This window comes from Venturia canescens, chromosome 4 (assembly GCF_019457755.1).
Source record: "Venturia canescens isolate UGA chromosome 4, ASM1945775v1, whole genome shotgun sequence".
Classification (NCBI taxonomy): Eukaryota; Metazoa; Arthropoda; class Insecta; order Hymenoptera; family Ichneumonidae; genus Venturia; species Venturia canescens.
This window is the reverse complement of record NC_057424.1, coordinates 8,933,358-8,947,908: the sequence shown is the minus strand read 5'-3', so window position 1 is coordinate 8,947,908 and position 14,551 is coordinate 8,933,358. Positions and strand designations below refer to the sequence as shown.

General features: G+C 41.0%; 1 protein-coding gene across 2 annotated transcripts in view; it reads left to right on the top strand.

Annotated features, from left to right (window-relative positions):
* The window catches only part of Cow (Proteoglycan Cow), a 128,712-nt gene that overhangs the window by 110,581 nt on the left and 3,580 nt on the right, over positions 1–14,551 (top strand). Inside the window, exons 5-9 of one of the 2 annotated variants that reach the window (XM_043417759.1) lie at positions 1,036–1,181; positions 2,838–2,989; positions 13,467–13,689; positions 13,864–14,023; positions 14,307–14,533. In XM_043417759.1, coding sequence (XP_043273694.1) covers positions 1,036–1,181; positions 2,838–2,989; positions 13,467–13,689; positions 13,864–14,023; positions 14,307–14,533 — 908 coding nt within the window. Of the gene's footprint in view, positions 1–1,035; positions 1,182–2,837; positions 2,990–13,466; positions 13,690–13,863; positions 14,024–14,306; positions 14,540–14,551 lie in introns of both variants that reach the window. The other variant, XM_043417758.1, reaches the window with a different exon arrangement.

Here is a 14,551-nt window from a genome sequence, read left to right as displayed (position 1 = left end):
AACCGCATAAGCATTTTGTTAGATTTTTTCCGGTTTACGAACGCGCACATTAAAACCGTCAGACGAATAAAAAGCCACCGGTGTAAAGCTGCAGCATGTGTCACGTCAAGTTTAATATTTTTTGCCCCTTTTTTATTTACCTTTTTTTTCAAGTCAACGAAAGTGTAAAAGGCATTACGTTGATGAGCGACAAACGAGTGAAAAAGATAATATACGAATAAGGCAAGTCGAATAATAAAAAGCTTATTCTTTGTCGTATGATTCACCTTCGCCAGCTCCGCCGTGTTTGTGTCAGAGCTCTTTTCGTATATGCATGTATGTGGAAACACTATCAAGAACGAGGCAACCCTTTCCACGCCCAGGGATATTTTCTCGCTTTACCTCCCCTCACGAGCGAAGCGCATCCGACAACATTGCAGATTGTGCTGTGATAAAAGCATCGCCACTCGCTTCTTTCTAAACTCTTCTCGCTTTTTCTCCTCATGAAATCGTTTTCCCACTATCCCTCCTCCTCCTTCTCGCTCTTTCGCTGTGCGCTCCGCTCGCGATCTTTTTCGCAAAATACCGTATGTGACCTGGAAAAAGAAAACTGGCAGACACACCCCGTTTACTATAGACGCGTCCCTCTTTCCTCCGTCTGTGTCGCTGCCTTAAATGCCTTTTTTATCCGTTTGCGCCCCCTCGTGTCATGCCGCACCTTGGCAAGGATCCTCATCAGAATAAGATATTTCAGAGTGGAATGCTCATTTCTGTATGGGAAGAGAACGATTATAAAAAATGTCAATAATCCATGGTCTTGTCGTCGAAAATTCAATTTATTTTAGCCTCATCGCGAGCTAGCACCTTAATTTAAGGAAAATTTTCATATTCGGTTCACCGAATAATTTCATCTACTTCGTTTTTAAAGCGTCTCTGAAAAACTTGATGAATGTGAGCACCAACGAAAGCGAGAATATCGAACGATTTTCGAACATTGAGAATCAAAGTAACTTTTAACCACAACACTCCTCGATTCCGACCGTTTATGAGTTACAGATGCGTCGAGTGTCCAGTGGTGAAGCCCACTTTCCTCTGCGGCAATGACAATCGCACGTACAGTTCGCCATGCCGCCTCGAGTATCACAACTGCATCCATCATACGTCGGTGCACATCGCCTGCAAAGGATTCTGTCCCTGCAAAGGTAATTCTCACTCACAACTTTTAAGCAAAGGAAACCAAACGCACTGATCTAAGAAGACGGGAAGCGAGAGTTTTTGTTCGATAACGTCAAGCACTTGAATAAGAAAAATGAAAATTTCATTGACACGACCGAAACGTTAGAAATTTTCAATCATTTTAAACTCAGCGTTTTGCAACTGCACGTACAACATGATTGCGTCGAATCTAGTTTTTTCCAGGTTTAAAAGACTGATTTTTGATCCGAATATCACGGGTCCTCGTAAACGTTTGAATTAGAGATTATATTCGTGCGGAATTCCTCATGTTGCTACTCCATACATATAATCAAGAGCTGTATGCCAAAGGGATTACACACGTATGCGGTTGCTGTATACATATTAGATAATCTATATACACATATATAAGCTCTTGGGGAGATAGAAAGGCCCCGTCAATCTTCTATATACGACGGTTATTAAAGCTTTTGAGCAAACAAGCAGTAATAATCGAGAGTGAAGATACGCATTACACACTCATATTCCTTCGATAATTATACTCTGATGTATGCAGGAAAACGTATACCCTCCGCGAATTATGCGTACTATTGATACACAGATTAAATCAAAACGCATGGGGACGAAGCGCCAAGATGGGGATGGGAGAAATAATCGATGCTTCTGACATTTCCCATTATTTCCGGCACGTCTGATCCTCGTTAAAATGTATTCGATCGATTGATCGTACGACTGACGACCGAAATTTCATCACTCCCAATCCTCACGTTTCTTCGTTTTTGCACACGCATTCATGGGGCTCGTGTAACACGACCCATTGTTTCCATCCCCATGGTCTTCGAAATGTGATATATTTCGTGCTCGTGCGAAATAACGCTCGTTTAAATATGGGCGCTCGATTAATGCTGCGCGTTCATTTTTATACGTGTGCGTGCTTTTTTGTCAGTATTTGAAAACGCTTGAAGCATGAAGTTCAATGGTAAATTAAAAGAGGCGCGAAAAATTGTTTAATTGAATTTTTTCGATTGGGAGTAATGTTTTGACTCGGATTGGATTGAGGGTTTTTTTGCCAGCACTTTCACGATTTTCACGTGGGACTTGATAGTTCTGTTGATTAAAAAAACTCTATAAAATGAGTACAGGTTTACTGCGTTCGAGTGCGTTTTTTCATCTCGCTTTTCTATCTGAATTTATTAAGGCCTTATCTACACTTGGAGCGGGTGAAAAAGCGTGGTTTTCTTGACTTTTTTTCGACGAGAAAATAAATGTTTATTGAATAACTGCGAACGAATTTGTTAGTACATATGTTCGTGTGCTTGTACAATTTTCTTCATCAAAAAATTTCTCGAAATGGCGCAACTCCAGCTGTACTCCAGCAGCACCTTTTTTTGGGCATCAGTTGCGTTGGACGTGATAACTAAAAAACTATCAATCCGATCCATACCAAATTTATGTCACTTATTTATTATGATAGTAGCTTGGTGGGCATGGACGAAGGATTTGTAAAAATTTTGATTTAAAAAAAATGGCGAGAGTTTTAACAAAAAATTCATTTTTTGGGGTGCTAAATTTTCGATTTTTCCGCCTATCACAACGCCTTATGCGTGTAGAAAAATTCTTAATTTATCGATTCCGTTTCTTTATCCAATCTTTTGCGTCCACAGTTGTCGTCGTGCACTCCAAAAAGGCGCAAATGCAGAAGCAGAAATCACTGCTCGGAAAAATCAGTCGCAATCGTGACATCACATTGACACCGCGGGACTTCAACTACGACAATCACCATTACCAATACCTCAAATACAGCAAACGTGGAAAGGTCAGTCTTTTCTATAAAATTTCATTCGTCTCATACCAGAAATTGAACCCAAAATCTGCTTCTAGAGATTTTGGTTAAAGAAACGAAAAAACTTCGCTCTTTTCAAAAATAATTCCCCTGAAATATGTTCAGTTGGAAGGGCACGAGAACAGTTTCAGTAGAACGAATCAATGAGTGGTCAGGCGAGTGATATTTCGTAATTTCCAGCATACGATAACGAGCGGTTTAACTGCGATTATGATAATAATAACGAATGAAAACAATGAAACAATATTTTCAATGAATAACCGACTTGTGCATACATGAATCGAAATTTGTAACTGACAATTCGTCATTCGTTCATTAATTCGTCTTGAAATGAAGCGTTGGAGTACTCGGCTTATAATTTTATTTGTCAGAGTGTCCGCAAAAGTGGAGCAAATTTATACGAACAAGCGAATCTCGCGGGGTCGGGGGAATGAAATAAAAATGGGGGGAAAAAAACTCGGCTGTTTTCATACCTACAAATGGATTTGCTCCGAGGCTCGAGTGAAGAGCCTTCTTTTTCCTCGATTCTCGTTAGCACGTTCTGCCCCTATTAATCACCACCCACATGTGCGACTCTGCTGTGTATGCTCGCGTTGTACGTGTACGTTTGAGGGTGAAACAGAGGTGGCCCATTATATATTACTCACGTTATACTCAACGTCGGTATTAGGTGGGGAAAAGCGCCGGTGATATACGAGAGTCACAGGGGTGCAGCTTGAACGATATACCGCCCATTTTAAACTCCATCCTCGATTCTCTTTCCCTCTGCTCTAAAACGCTGTACCGAGTCTACGTATGGGCACTTTGCGCCTATTAAATAGCGCTACGGAGATCCGCTAACTGGGCTGGATTAAGCCTGCGTTTTCTCCGTGGACGGCCTTAAGCGTACGAAGATTTGAGAGGGGAAAATATATTTTGGGGAAAAACGGGAAAAGAGGAAATGAGAGTATGTTAAAAGATCTGTCAGGAGTTATTGGGACTCGAATTGTTTGGGTTTTGCAGTGACTTCTGCCGGGGATCAGATTTCTTTAGAGGATCGTCGCGATAAGAGTCAAAATGGAGGAATAGAAAAGACTGTTGGAAGAACTTTGGAGTATTTCATTTCGATTTGATATCGGGACCTCGAGAAGCCGGCAAATGGAGTGAAATCTTTATCGCTTGTGTCCGCATAGTGCAAAGTTTGGTTTTCATATTCTTGAGAAAATGGGAAAACTTATTTTTGGGTGGTTCGCTATTTTTTATAAGCGCCCGGAAAAAAGTAACATCCCCGGACTTTTCTTCGAGAACAGACACATCGTTCATTCTCCTCTGTGACATCTCACTTTTTACATATTCGAATAAACGAGACTCGTTCGTCCGGTACATTCGTACCGAATGAGCAGAAAAATCTAATCTTTCATCATCAATTTAACTTTGCTTGTCACAAAATACTCGCATGGTTTATCAACTAAGAGATTTATGGAGGCGAACGCGATTCCGGAAACGCCAGCTCCCGAGCTCCATTCCTATTTCGTATGTGTACGATTGTGTGAAAAGAACTTTCTCACTGGGCTGGGTGAAGGAAGATAACAACGTGGACGAATGACACAGCGTCGTTGCAAACACCGCAAACGGATGTTCCTTTTTTAAGGTTGTTCAATAACCCGATTTTTTACGGAAATTTTGTAAAAAATATACGTCGCGCAGAAAAATCTAACGAATCGATTAAAAAAAAAGTAGTTTTACCGTATAGTTTTTCAGGTATTGCGAGTTAAAGTTCTATCGTTTCTCCATCCGAACACACGGTAATCGTCAAATAAAAAATGTGTATCGAAATAAAGAAGAGTTCTTACGATTTTTATTTTAAAAAGCACAGTGTTAAAGTACCTTCTGAAGAAAAAATTTAAAAAAAAACGTGATCTACCGTCTAGTTTTTGAGAAAAAAATTGTTGTAATAAACATCGTATGAGAATTCGAGGTGGGAGAATTTCAAGGTTCGCGACGTGGCAACGCTGTCGCGTGAGACACGATTATCACTACACTTTCGGACGCTACGCTCGTCTCGGACGTTATTGCGGCGTACGCAAAAGAAAAAACATGAAAATTTCAAGTCACGAGCAATTATGGAATTTTAGTAAAACATCGCAACCATATGTTTGTTTTACCGAGCATTAACGATAATTTCAATGATTTTCGAAAGATATTTAAAAAACGAATAATGTTCGCACGCAAGAAAGAGATTGCATCCTATTTTTCTACGGCACTTAGCTATCGGAACTACCTCAAGATCTTGCCCGCGAGCGTGCGTTCATAAGTGAAAAAAAAAAAAAAAACAAAAACATTTTCAATGGGAAAATCAAAAGCAAAGCGTCATTCCTTGCGATATTTCAATCTCCGATGATCAAACAGCTGCGTCAGTGGCTTTGTGCCTTTTCTCTCTCCCCACTCTCCCTTGCTTTTTATCTCCTCGGAAAATTGTGCTGCCTCGCAAACTTTTTATTTACACCATCGACGTACATTTCTCAAGCTTTCTTATGAACGAAATATTGAGACACGTGTATTTATGTATAGAAGAGAGTTACAGACCGGCCAACAGCGATACTTTTATTTCCCCCCTCCCTCGACCCCCTCGCTCCTCATTTTTTTCCTCCCCTATATCCGCTGGGCGAACCCAGCCATAGGGAACAAAGATGCCACATATCACAGTTTTGTACGGTTGTAAGTACGGTATAACGTCTGAAGGAGAAACGCCCTCGTCCAAAAAGCCTCCCCATTCTCCCACGTATCCCTATAAATCAATGGAAACTTCGAACTTTCACGCATTCCTTTTGGCTTGCCCAATTCAAACCGTGCACAAATACTCGTTCTCCACCCTCTTTTCCGGAGCTCACGTACATTTTTCAACCGGAACGACCCTTTTTACGTTTTCTTGTCCCATTCCTTTTCTCTTTTGTTTTGTCATTCGCATTTCCTTACATCATTTTTTTCTCTCTTCCTATACATCAAAACCATTGCTGGCACTGTGCTCACACCTTAACTTGGAAGCACATAGCTACGAATAACTCTTCAGGACGAACATACTCCGCCTGGGAATTTTCTGTGACATTCTTTTTCAATGATAAGTCAAAGAACTTTTGAGTCGCTCGATTCTACACGGAAAGTACAAAAAAATATTCTCGCTTCGTTTTGCATGGGAGAACTATTCGCTGTTCCCTTAAAATTTGCTGCTTTAAACCCGGAAATTTATTTCAGTCGCCGGTTCTGTGATATTTGATTGCAAAATTTTGTCAATTTACGAATTTGAGGGAATTTTTTTCGATCGAAGATTCAATCGCATTGCTCCAAAAATCTTCGCACTTTTCTGTTCTGTCCGATGATTACGAACAATGATTAATTGCACATTTTAATTGCAATAATTCTACGTCTCCACTCTGGGTCAAGTCAGGTTCACATCTTGCAGTTCTCTCTTGCAGGAAGAGACAGATGAGAGAAAAAAAATTCCTTTTGTTTCACGAATCCAATTGTTTGACTCCTCAACCACAAACTCGTAGGCCGTGCGCCTGCTCGCAAGGCTTTCGTGAGCTTTTTTCGTGCGTTCTCAAGTACAATTGGGTCAAGCCTTCTTTTCCTCGTTGCTCGCTACTTGTCCGCCTTCTGAGTGCTGTTTTTCGCGTTCCTTTTTTCTCGCATCTCAAGTAAATATATATGAAGCCAAGATTCGTACGACGTGGGACTGTGCGTTTGCTCGCGAGCTAAAGAGTCACGCAGCGCAGGCATGACTTCATCGTCGCGTGACTTCGTACCTTTGGTTTATGGAGTTTCCTGACTCATCGCACGAATTACTCTTCGCCCTTTTCTACGCAGGCTATTTTCATTGAATTATCCCACGTGTTTTTACCGAGTCTCGAAACCATTGGCAAATTAGTATTTTTTTTTTGGGTGCAAGTAAAAATAGAGCCTTTCGCAAGAGCCAGAGACCAATTACGTACGAAGGGATTCGACGTTTCCCCAGCAACTTTAATCCGTAATTCGATTCCCAAACGTGCGATTTCGCTTCGCGAACAATTAGCTAATGGCTCCAAAACCGGAGTTTCCATTTGCGAATCGCGTGTCGATAATTCCTCAAGAGAAATTTTCCTTATAAAATTGCTACACCGAAAATTAATGGTAAATAATTCGGAGTAATTTCAAATGTTCTCGTGCATTCGCGCTGTTGAAAATCTCCAGGATTATTAATACAATCGCACACGTTCGTGACCGTCAAATACTCCATCGACAAACGAAGGCATTTTACTTGATTGGATCGGAGTTGGCACCTCTCAGGTTACGTAACATAATTCAATTGACTCGTCGAAAATACGGAATTTATTGTACTTGGCTGGCTGGAATTACAGCGTTATTCCATTGAGTAGTTAGCAGCTCAAAAACGTCCTCACTAGAAAATTATTCGCTCTGCAATGATCCCAGAACTCCCTGCAATCTCGATGTGCACCGAGCATAAAAAGTTTTATATTCTCAAGCACAAATTCATCATCATAACGTAAACTCGAAACGGGACGAAATTTCGTCAACAATTTATTACGAACTGACCGCGCAAACCGTCAAACGTGGAATAAAAGAATAGCGAAAATGGGTGAAATAAAATAGCAAGAGTTTAAAGTCTTCGCACCGGGAGATGCTCCGAATGGTAAAAGCCTGCTGAATTAATCGTCCCTGTGGCTTCGCTATACGAGAAAAGAGACCCGAGAGTTACGAGCGAAGGGAATCTTTAACTCGAGGAGTTTAATTGCAATTTAACCGGGTCGGCGGATTTTGATCCGGAGCTTAATTAACCTCAAACAGGATACACTCCTGGAGGATACACGCGCACACACCACCTTCTCAAATTCGATGTCGTGTGTAAATGTATTTTCACGCACGAGATTCGGAGCTGCAGTAGAAAATAGTTTGCAACGTTCATCCGAGAATTACGATTACGTTCGATGAAGCCCTATGAATTCTGCTGTTAATGTTGATGGAGCTGATAATTCGAAGAGCAAAAATTGACATTTGTAAAGTGTTTGAGGAGTTTAACCAGTAGACAACACACTCCCTTCGAGGTCACACACTCGCCACTGTTGCAAATTCGCACTTGGACTTTTCAAAACGTTTTTATTTGATTTTTCAGGGGCAACGATTCCCCAGTAATCGATCACAATCACTTAAAATATTGAAAAATAAAGTTTTATTATTAAAAAATGGGCAAATTGAAGAAAGAAATTTTTTCAAATTTGCACCAGTGTGATGTCCACAGGTTAAACTCAAAATATAATTGTACGATTTCGTATATTTCACCAAATTACTTATAAACAATATTTCAGTCATTTGATTACGAGATCCGAAGTCATTTGCATAAGGAAATCGAGTAGATACAAAAATACGTGTGAATATTTGGGTTATGAGCTGCGAAGAAGAAGCGCGTGTTATGAATTCCACGATACAATTGTAAATTCAATAATATACCGTTATAAATTCGACGATACCGTGCTTTTTAAGGAGAACCTCCTCGATGCCAGGCCTGGTTTACGAAGTGTATAGATACGAAGGATCTCAAACTCGACGATGTCACAGAAAGAATATAATTCGACGATGTTATCGTAATATAACTGATTCGTGTTTCTACATCGATCGTCGTGTTTCGCACTGCCGAAAATCGCGCTCCGTGACGAATATCACGTGTGAGAATTGGCGAGCGAAGGATTGGGGGAGTAAATCGGAATTCATGCTCGTTACACATTATTTAGGAGGCCCGAAATTCGTTTATTTCGAGAGTTAATAATTCAATGAAAGCCAATCGGTAGAGCGCAGTGCACAGCGAAAATTGATAAATATTCAGAAAATTTGAATAAATTATGGAGCACGCAGTAATCATGGCCAGGAACGAATGTTCGTTCGGTTTTAATAAGCGGTGATGAAGAGGACTATAATTTCCGCACAATTATTCGTTTCTTTCGTGGGGTCATGTAATTTTCGCCTGTGCTTTTTCCGATTATATCGTTGAGCATAAAAATTAGTGCAATATTGTCCGGTTGGTGAACCGGAACGCAGGCGCTAATTAAAACCCGATGATATCGGGGTGAAAAATCACGGGGAAACGCGCCGCAGCCCCGTCGAAATAATATTATGGAAAGGCTAAAAGTGTGGAGAGAGAGAGAGAGAGCGAGCCGATTTGCAGCTCGACTTTGGTACGCGTACATTCGAGCAATGGAGTTTTCCCACGGAAAAGCGTTGAGCCGGTCCGACTTGAGCGCGTTTTTACTACTGCACTCTGCCAAATCTGCATGTATATCCGCAGCTCGGTCCACACATTTATATATACACAAGCTGGAAAATAGCTTGGGAAAACCTGAGGCCAAACGTTGCTCGGCTAATCACGAAAAGTAAAGAGAGATGGAGCGACCGTTTGAGCAGACATTCCAAAAGTAGCTCGTGCTCTCAGCCTCATACGCAGCATCACGGAAAAGCGGGGACGCTAAATCTCGGTTGTCTCTTGTCGTCTCGTAGTCTTAATTAAATCAACGTACGATGCCACGCGAACGAGGCTCTGGATGTACCTTCGTAAGGGCGCCTATATAAATAGAGATTTTCGGTGCGCATGTATATATAAGCAAGAGCAAAGCGCGTTGGGCACGAATTTTACTCCGCGCGGATCTGAGCACATCCGCCAGCCCGGACCAAGCCTAGCATGTGCATAATATAAGCAATCCTACTTATGAATGCATATACATATATACACGCGATGTACCTTGGGTATAAGCAAGAGGTAGATTGTATAACGTTTTCCTACTTAATGCCTGCTTTAAGCCCTGTCCTCTTTCTCTCCCTTCGCCTCTTGCTTTCGCCTCGTATACCCAGGAAACTGACAAAAATGTACTGTTGTAAAGTACATCATCCTTATCCTCGTCCTCGTCGTCGCAGCGATATTTCAAACGCTGTATCATAATATATTTAAGGGCTTATGCACACTTGTGATGGGAGAAAATATCGAAATTTTTTTATTATTCTTCAAGTACAATGGCCGAAGAATATCTTCAGCAAATTTTATCAAGTTTGGAACATTGGATTCGCAGCTGTGGGTATTTCAACCGAGCGCCCAGTCGTCTAATACTTGAATCTTTAAACGCGATCGTTTCAAAAGCGATTTTTTTGAAAAATAACTTTGCGGTGCGGACACGATTAATAAAAAAACTGTTAATCCGATCCATACGAAATTTATACCACTTATTTATTATAGCTAGGGCCTGGACGAAGGATTTCGTATTTTGTTGGAAAAAAAATTGCAACAAAAAAATCGAAAATTTAGCACCTCAAAAAATGATTTTTTTGTTAAAACTCTCGCCATTTTTTTTTAAATCAAAATTTTTACAAATCCTTCGTCCAGGCCCAAGCTACTATTATAATAAATAAGCGGTATAAATTTGGTATGGATAGGATTAACAGTTTTTTAGTTATCATGTCCACCGCAACTGATGCTCAAAAAAGGTGCTATTGGAATACAGCTGGAGTTGTGGCATTTTGAGAAATTTTTTTGATGAAAAAAATTGTACAAGTACACGAGCATATGCACTAACGAATGTCGTTCACAGCATTTTAATGAACATTTATTTTTTTGTTGAAAAAAAAAATCAAGAAAATCACGTTTTTCCGCCCACTGCAAGTGTATTAAGGCCTTAAGACGACTACAAAATGTGGTTTTTGTATACATTTTTTCATGTTTTCTTCTCGGTTTAGCGATTGTGGCTGATCGGTGTAATCGTCGTGAGCTCATTTTATTCGTGTTTGTCAAACGTACTTGCGGTTCAATGTTTCTTCTCGTTCAAATTTTTTTTTTTTTCACTGTCCCTTTTTGTCACGGGCCTCAAACTTTGTGAATGAATTTTAGATGTCTCACAGTTGGAGAAACGAAACTATAACGGAGTCTCAAAGTCATCCATTAGCCGGTTCAATAAATAATTTTACGTAAAGTTTCTACAGAGTTTGACAGTTTGAACGAATCCAGGAGTTTTCCGAGTTCCATAAATTCACCTTTCGATTGAATATTCTTTCCCTGTTTCCGTAACGTTGCACGCAGAGGCACGTGCATTTTGTTCTTTCCTTTTATTTTCCATCTACTTTTTATCCGATCGATTATCGCTTTAGTTTAGCGACGTTTTGCCTTTCGGTAAACGAAAACACTGAAATAGACCAAAGGAACTCTGACGCTGCTCCACACCAAACGAACTTTATCGCCGGCTAAGTAATTTAAGTTTCGTCTCTGTGTGCCACCGCCCTGCTCCTGAGGACATCAATCTGACTTTTCTCATTTCCATGGACAGAGTGAAAAGCGCTCTTGCTGCACGGAGGATTACGAGGAAAAGTCAAATAAATAAATATATACGTCGGTCCGTGCGGCTGCTGGGAAAAACGTACCGATTTATTTATAGCCGGTGAGAGACTCTGTGCACTAACGAATCCAGTGAGATGAGTGATGAAAATTTCACGTTAATTATTCCTCGACCCTCGGAGCACGGTTAATTGATGGAGTGGCCTTAAACAATTTACAACGACGCTCGGTACACGTCGGAGTGATCGATCGCTTGAATCAATTGAATTATTGAATAGAAAAGTAAATAGAACGCGAATGATGCACGCACCAATAACTCGAATGAAAGTTCATGAAAAATAATCCATTATCGATATAAGACAATGTCGATCATTCAATCAAAATCTGTTTGTATAATGAACCACCTAAATCGCATCGAACAGATACGATTGTAAATACAATCGTATAGAGTATTTTTACAGTGAAAAACTGTAATTAATTGATGAGTCTGCTCGGAATTGAAATCTCTGAATTTGCATCGAATGATTCGCGAACTAGAACAACAATCACAATTTCGTAATGGCTCCTTAATAAACTACACATATTCTAGTAATTGATTCGCACGAACAAAAGCATGAAAGTTCTCGCTTATCGGTGGGCCATTGTAATTGAAGTTTAATGGTTCATGAATGATTATGAGACGCGGGGGTTGATACTCGAAGAAACTTCTCGTATACATATATACAAACTCGTATATATTCGTATCAAAGGATGTTAGGAGCATGAAATAATCTTCAACGAGTGTTTGGAGAAGCGATAAAATTTTAGTGCATATTCCTTCGAGGTAAACCACCTTGGTGGATAGGGAAAAGAGTTTAGCCAGAGTTTGCAATCGGTTTTCGCGACGAGAGGAAGAACGTCGTTTTCTACGTATATAGAAGAGAATTACGATTCTACTGGCGTCTCAGCTTCTTCCACCAGAATGTGAAGTGCATGCGCATTGACGTTAGAAAGTCCCTTTCTACAGGCTGCCCCAGGTTCGATAGTCAATAATGCAAACACGAGTTCGCCAATGAATTTCGAGTGAAAATAATCTTCGGCACTATTTTTTTTTCGATTATTTATCGACGAGTTTTTCACCCGTTGGTGAAGTGGGCATACTTTTGTAAGGGGAACGTCTATCCAGTGGTCGAAAGCCCGACGAAGAGAGGCTTGGGGCGATCCGTAGGGCGTGAAATTCCTTACGAAAAGATTTGTATTAAAATCGAATCGAAACATGATGAAAATGCTTGTTCTATGCTCAGTCTCCGAGTCTAGTTGTTTTTCAGCAATCAGGACAAAAGGACCGCGAACAGAGGGACGACGGAGGAAAATTTGACGTTCCTCAGTTCCGCTTTCACGCTTCTTTACACTCGACTTTCAACGGTTTGCGCATTCATAAACTCGAGTAATTCATAACTCGTGGAGAAGTGATCCGATTAAAAAAGTGTGTTAAACTTTTTAGCTCGCGATTCAGTGGAGAAGTTGAGCTTGTATTTGTGACCGGTAAACCCGGGCCACCCTGTACACACGGAACGGGGAACGAAGTGCTTGTGGAAACCTCGGCGTTGTTACGCTTCTCTTGCTATTCGCCTCTCGTTTCTCTCCTCTTCTCTTTCGCTCTCGTTATATTCGGCTGTACAAGCCTCTTCGGGAGACTTCACCCTTGCCACGACGTCGCGACCGGGTTAACCGAGGAACAAGACCGGCGGCACTTAACTTTGTCGTAGTCTCGCGAGAAGCGAAGTGCTGTAATACTCTGTGCGCTTTCGTACAAGCTCCCATAATATGGTAGACGCCTGCAGGCTTTCGGAGCCTCGAATAAAGGCCAATGCAAGTTTATAAGCCTAAACCATGAACCCCGACGGAAAGGATGATTAGAAAATTTCAAGGGAAATCGATCGGGGGCTTCAATAATAAATACGGAGAGTACGAACCCGAGCGATTCCATTATTTATCGGTTAGTCGATCAATGCTTTTCAGAGCTTCTATTTCTTGGAGCTCTGTCTTCGGCCTTGCTCTCTGAAATTCCAATTTAAAAGCGCGCTCTTCGATATTTCAATTATGTCACCTTTTTTCTCCCCTTTTCAGACCGCCGCTGGTGGCCTCAGCAGGTACGACGACAAGCATCTCATGAGCAACGAAATTGAAAAAAATCCCTCGACATTGAAGTCCACTTTCAATCCTCAAACGCCTTCCCGTAATGCCGAGTGTCCACCATCGTCCAAACCAGCCATGGCGAATCGACTATTGGATTGGTTTTCCGTCGTCATGTCGGACGCCAAATATCGACGTCAGCACGTCAAGTCTAAAGGTACTAAATTTGCAACCATCGATGAATTTGCGAAAACAGAATAAATTAAATCGAAGTCTTTTCTCAGGGCGTGCGAAATGTTCCCCCTCGCTTTGCTCCAGACTGCCTTCAGATCGTCTGTCAAAATTATTTGCACAGATTACTCATTCATTCTTTCTTTCGTTTTTAAAACAGGTCATTTCCCTGCTGGATGCCAAACCGAAGTCAGGTGGATGTTTGGACATTTGGATAACGACGGTGATCGACGAATTTCCCTCTCGGAACTCTACAGTCTTGAGCACGACCAGAATGAACCATGTCTGAAACCCTTTTTGGACGCATGCGACATTGATGGGTAAATAAAAGTGACGAATTGGATTTGAAAAAGTTAGCAAATTCATTCGCCAAAAAAAAACTCATAATTTATGCGAGGAAGCTCAAAAACGACCATTGGCACAATTTTCTAAGATTTTAATGAAGCTGCTGACGGAGCAAACAGCCAAAAAACTGAATACAGTATAAAAATAATTATCAAAACACAAATCATTGGTTTTGAAAAAAAAAAAAAAAAAAAAAAAAAATTCAAGAAAGATAAAAAAAAAGGTAAAATAATACACTTGGAAATTGTGGATTTGCAGAGACATTTTTGTCAGCGGAGCGGAGTGGTGCGAGTGTTTTTCGAAAGCTGAGCGGCCGTGTGCAGCGGTGCGCAGACGATCATCGCCGGATTTCGCGCCATCGTGTGATTCCCGGGGTTATTACCGGAGCACCCAGTGCCATCGAGGTCTGGGTTTGTGCTGGTGCGTTGATCCACACGGCGTGGAATTTGCAGGCACGAGGACTCGTGGTGCGAAGCCAGACTGTGGTAAGTGTACGTATTGCA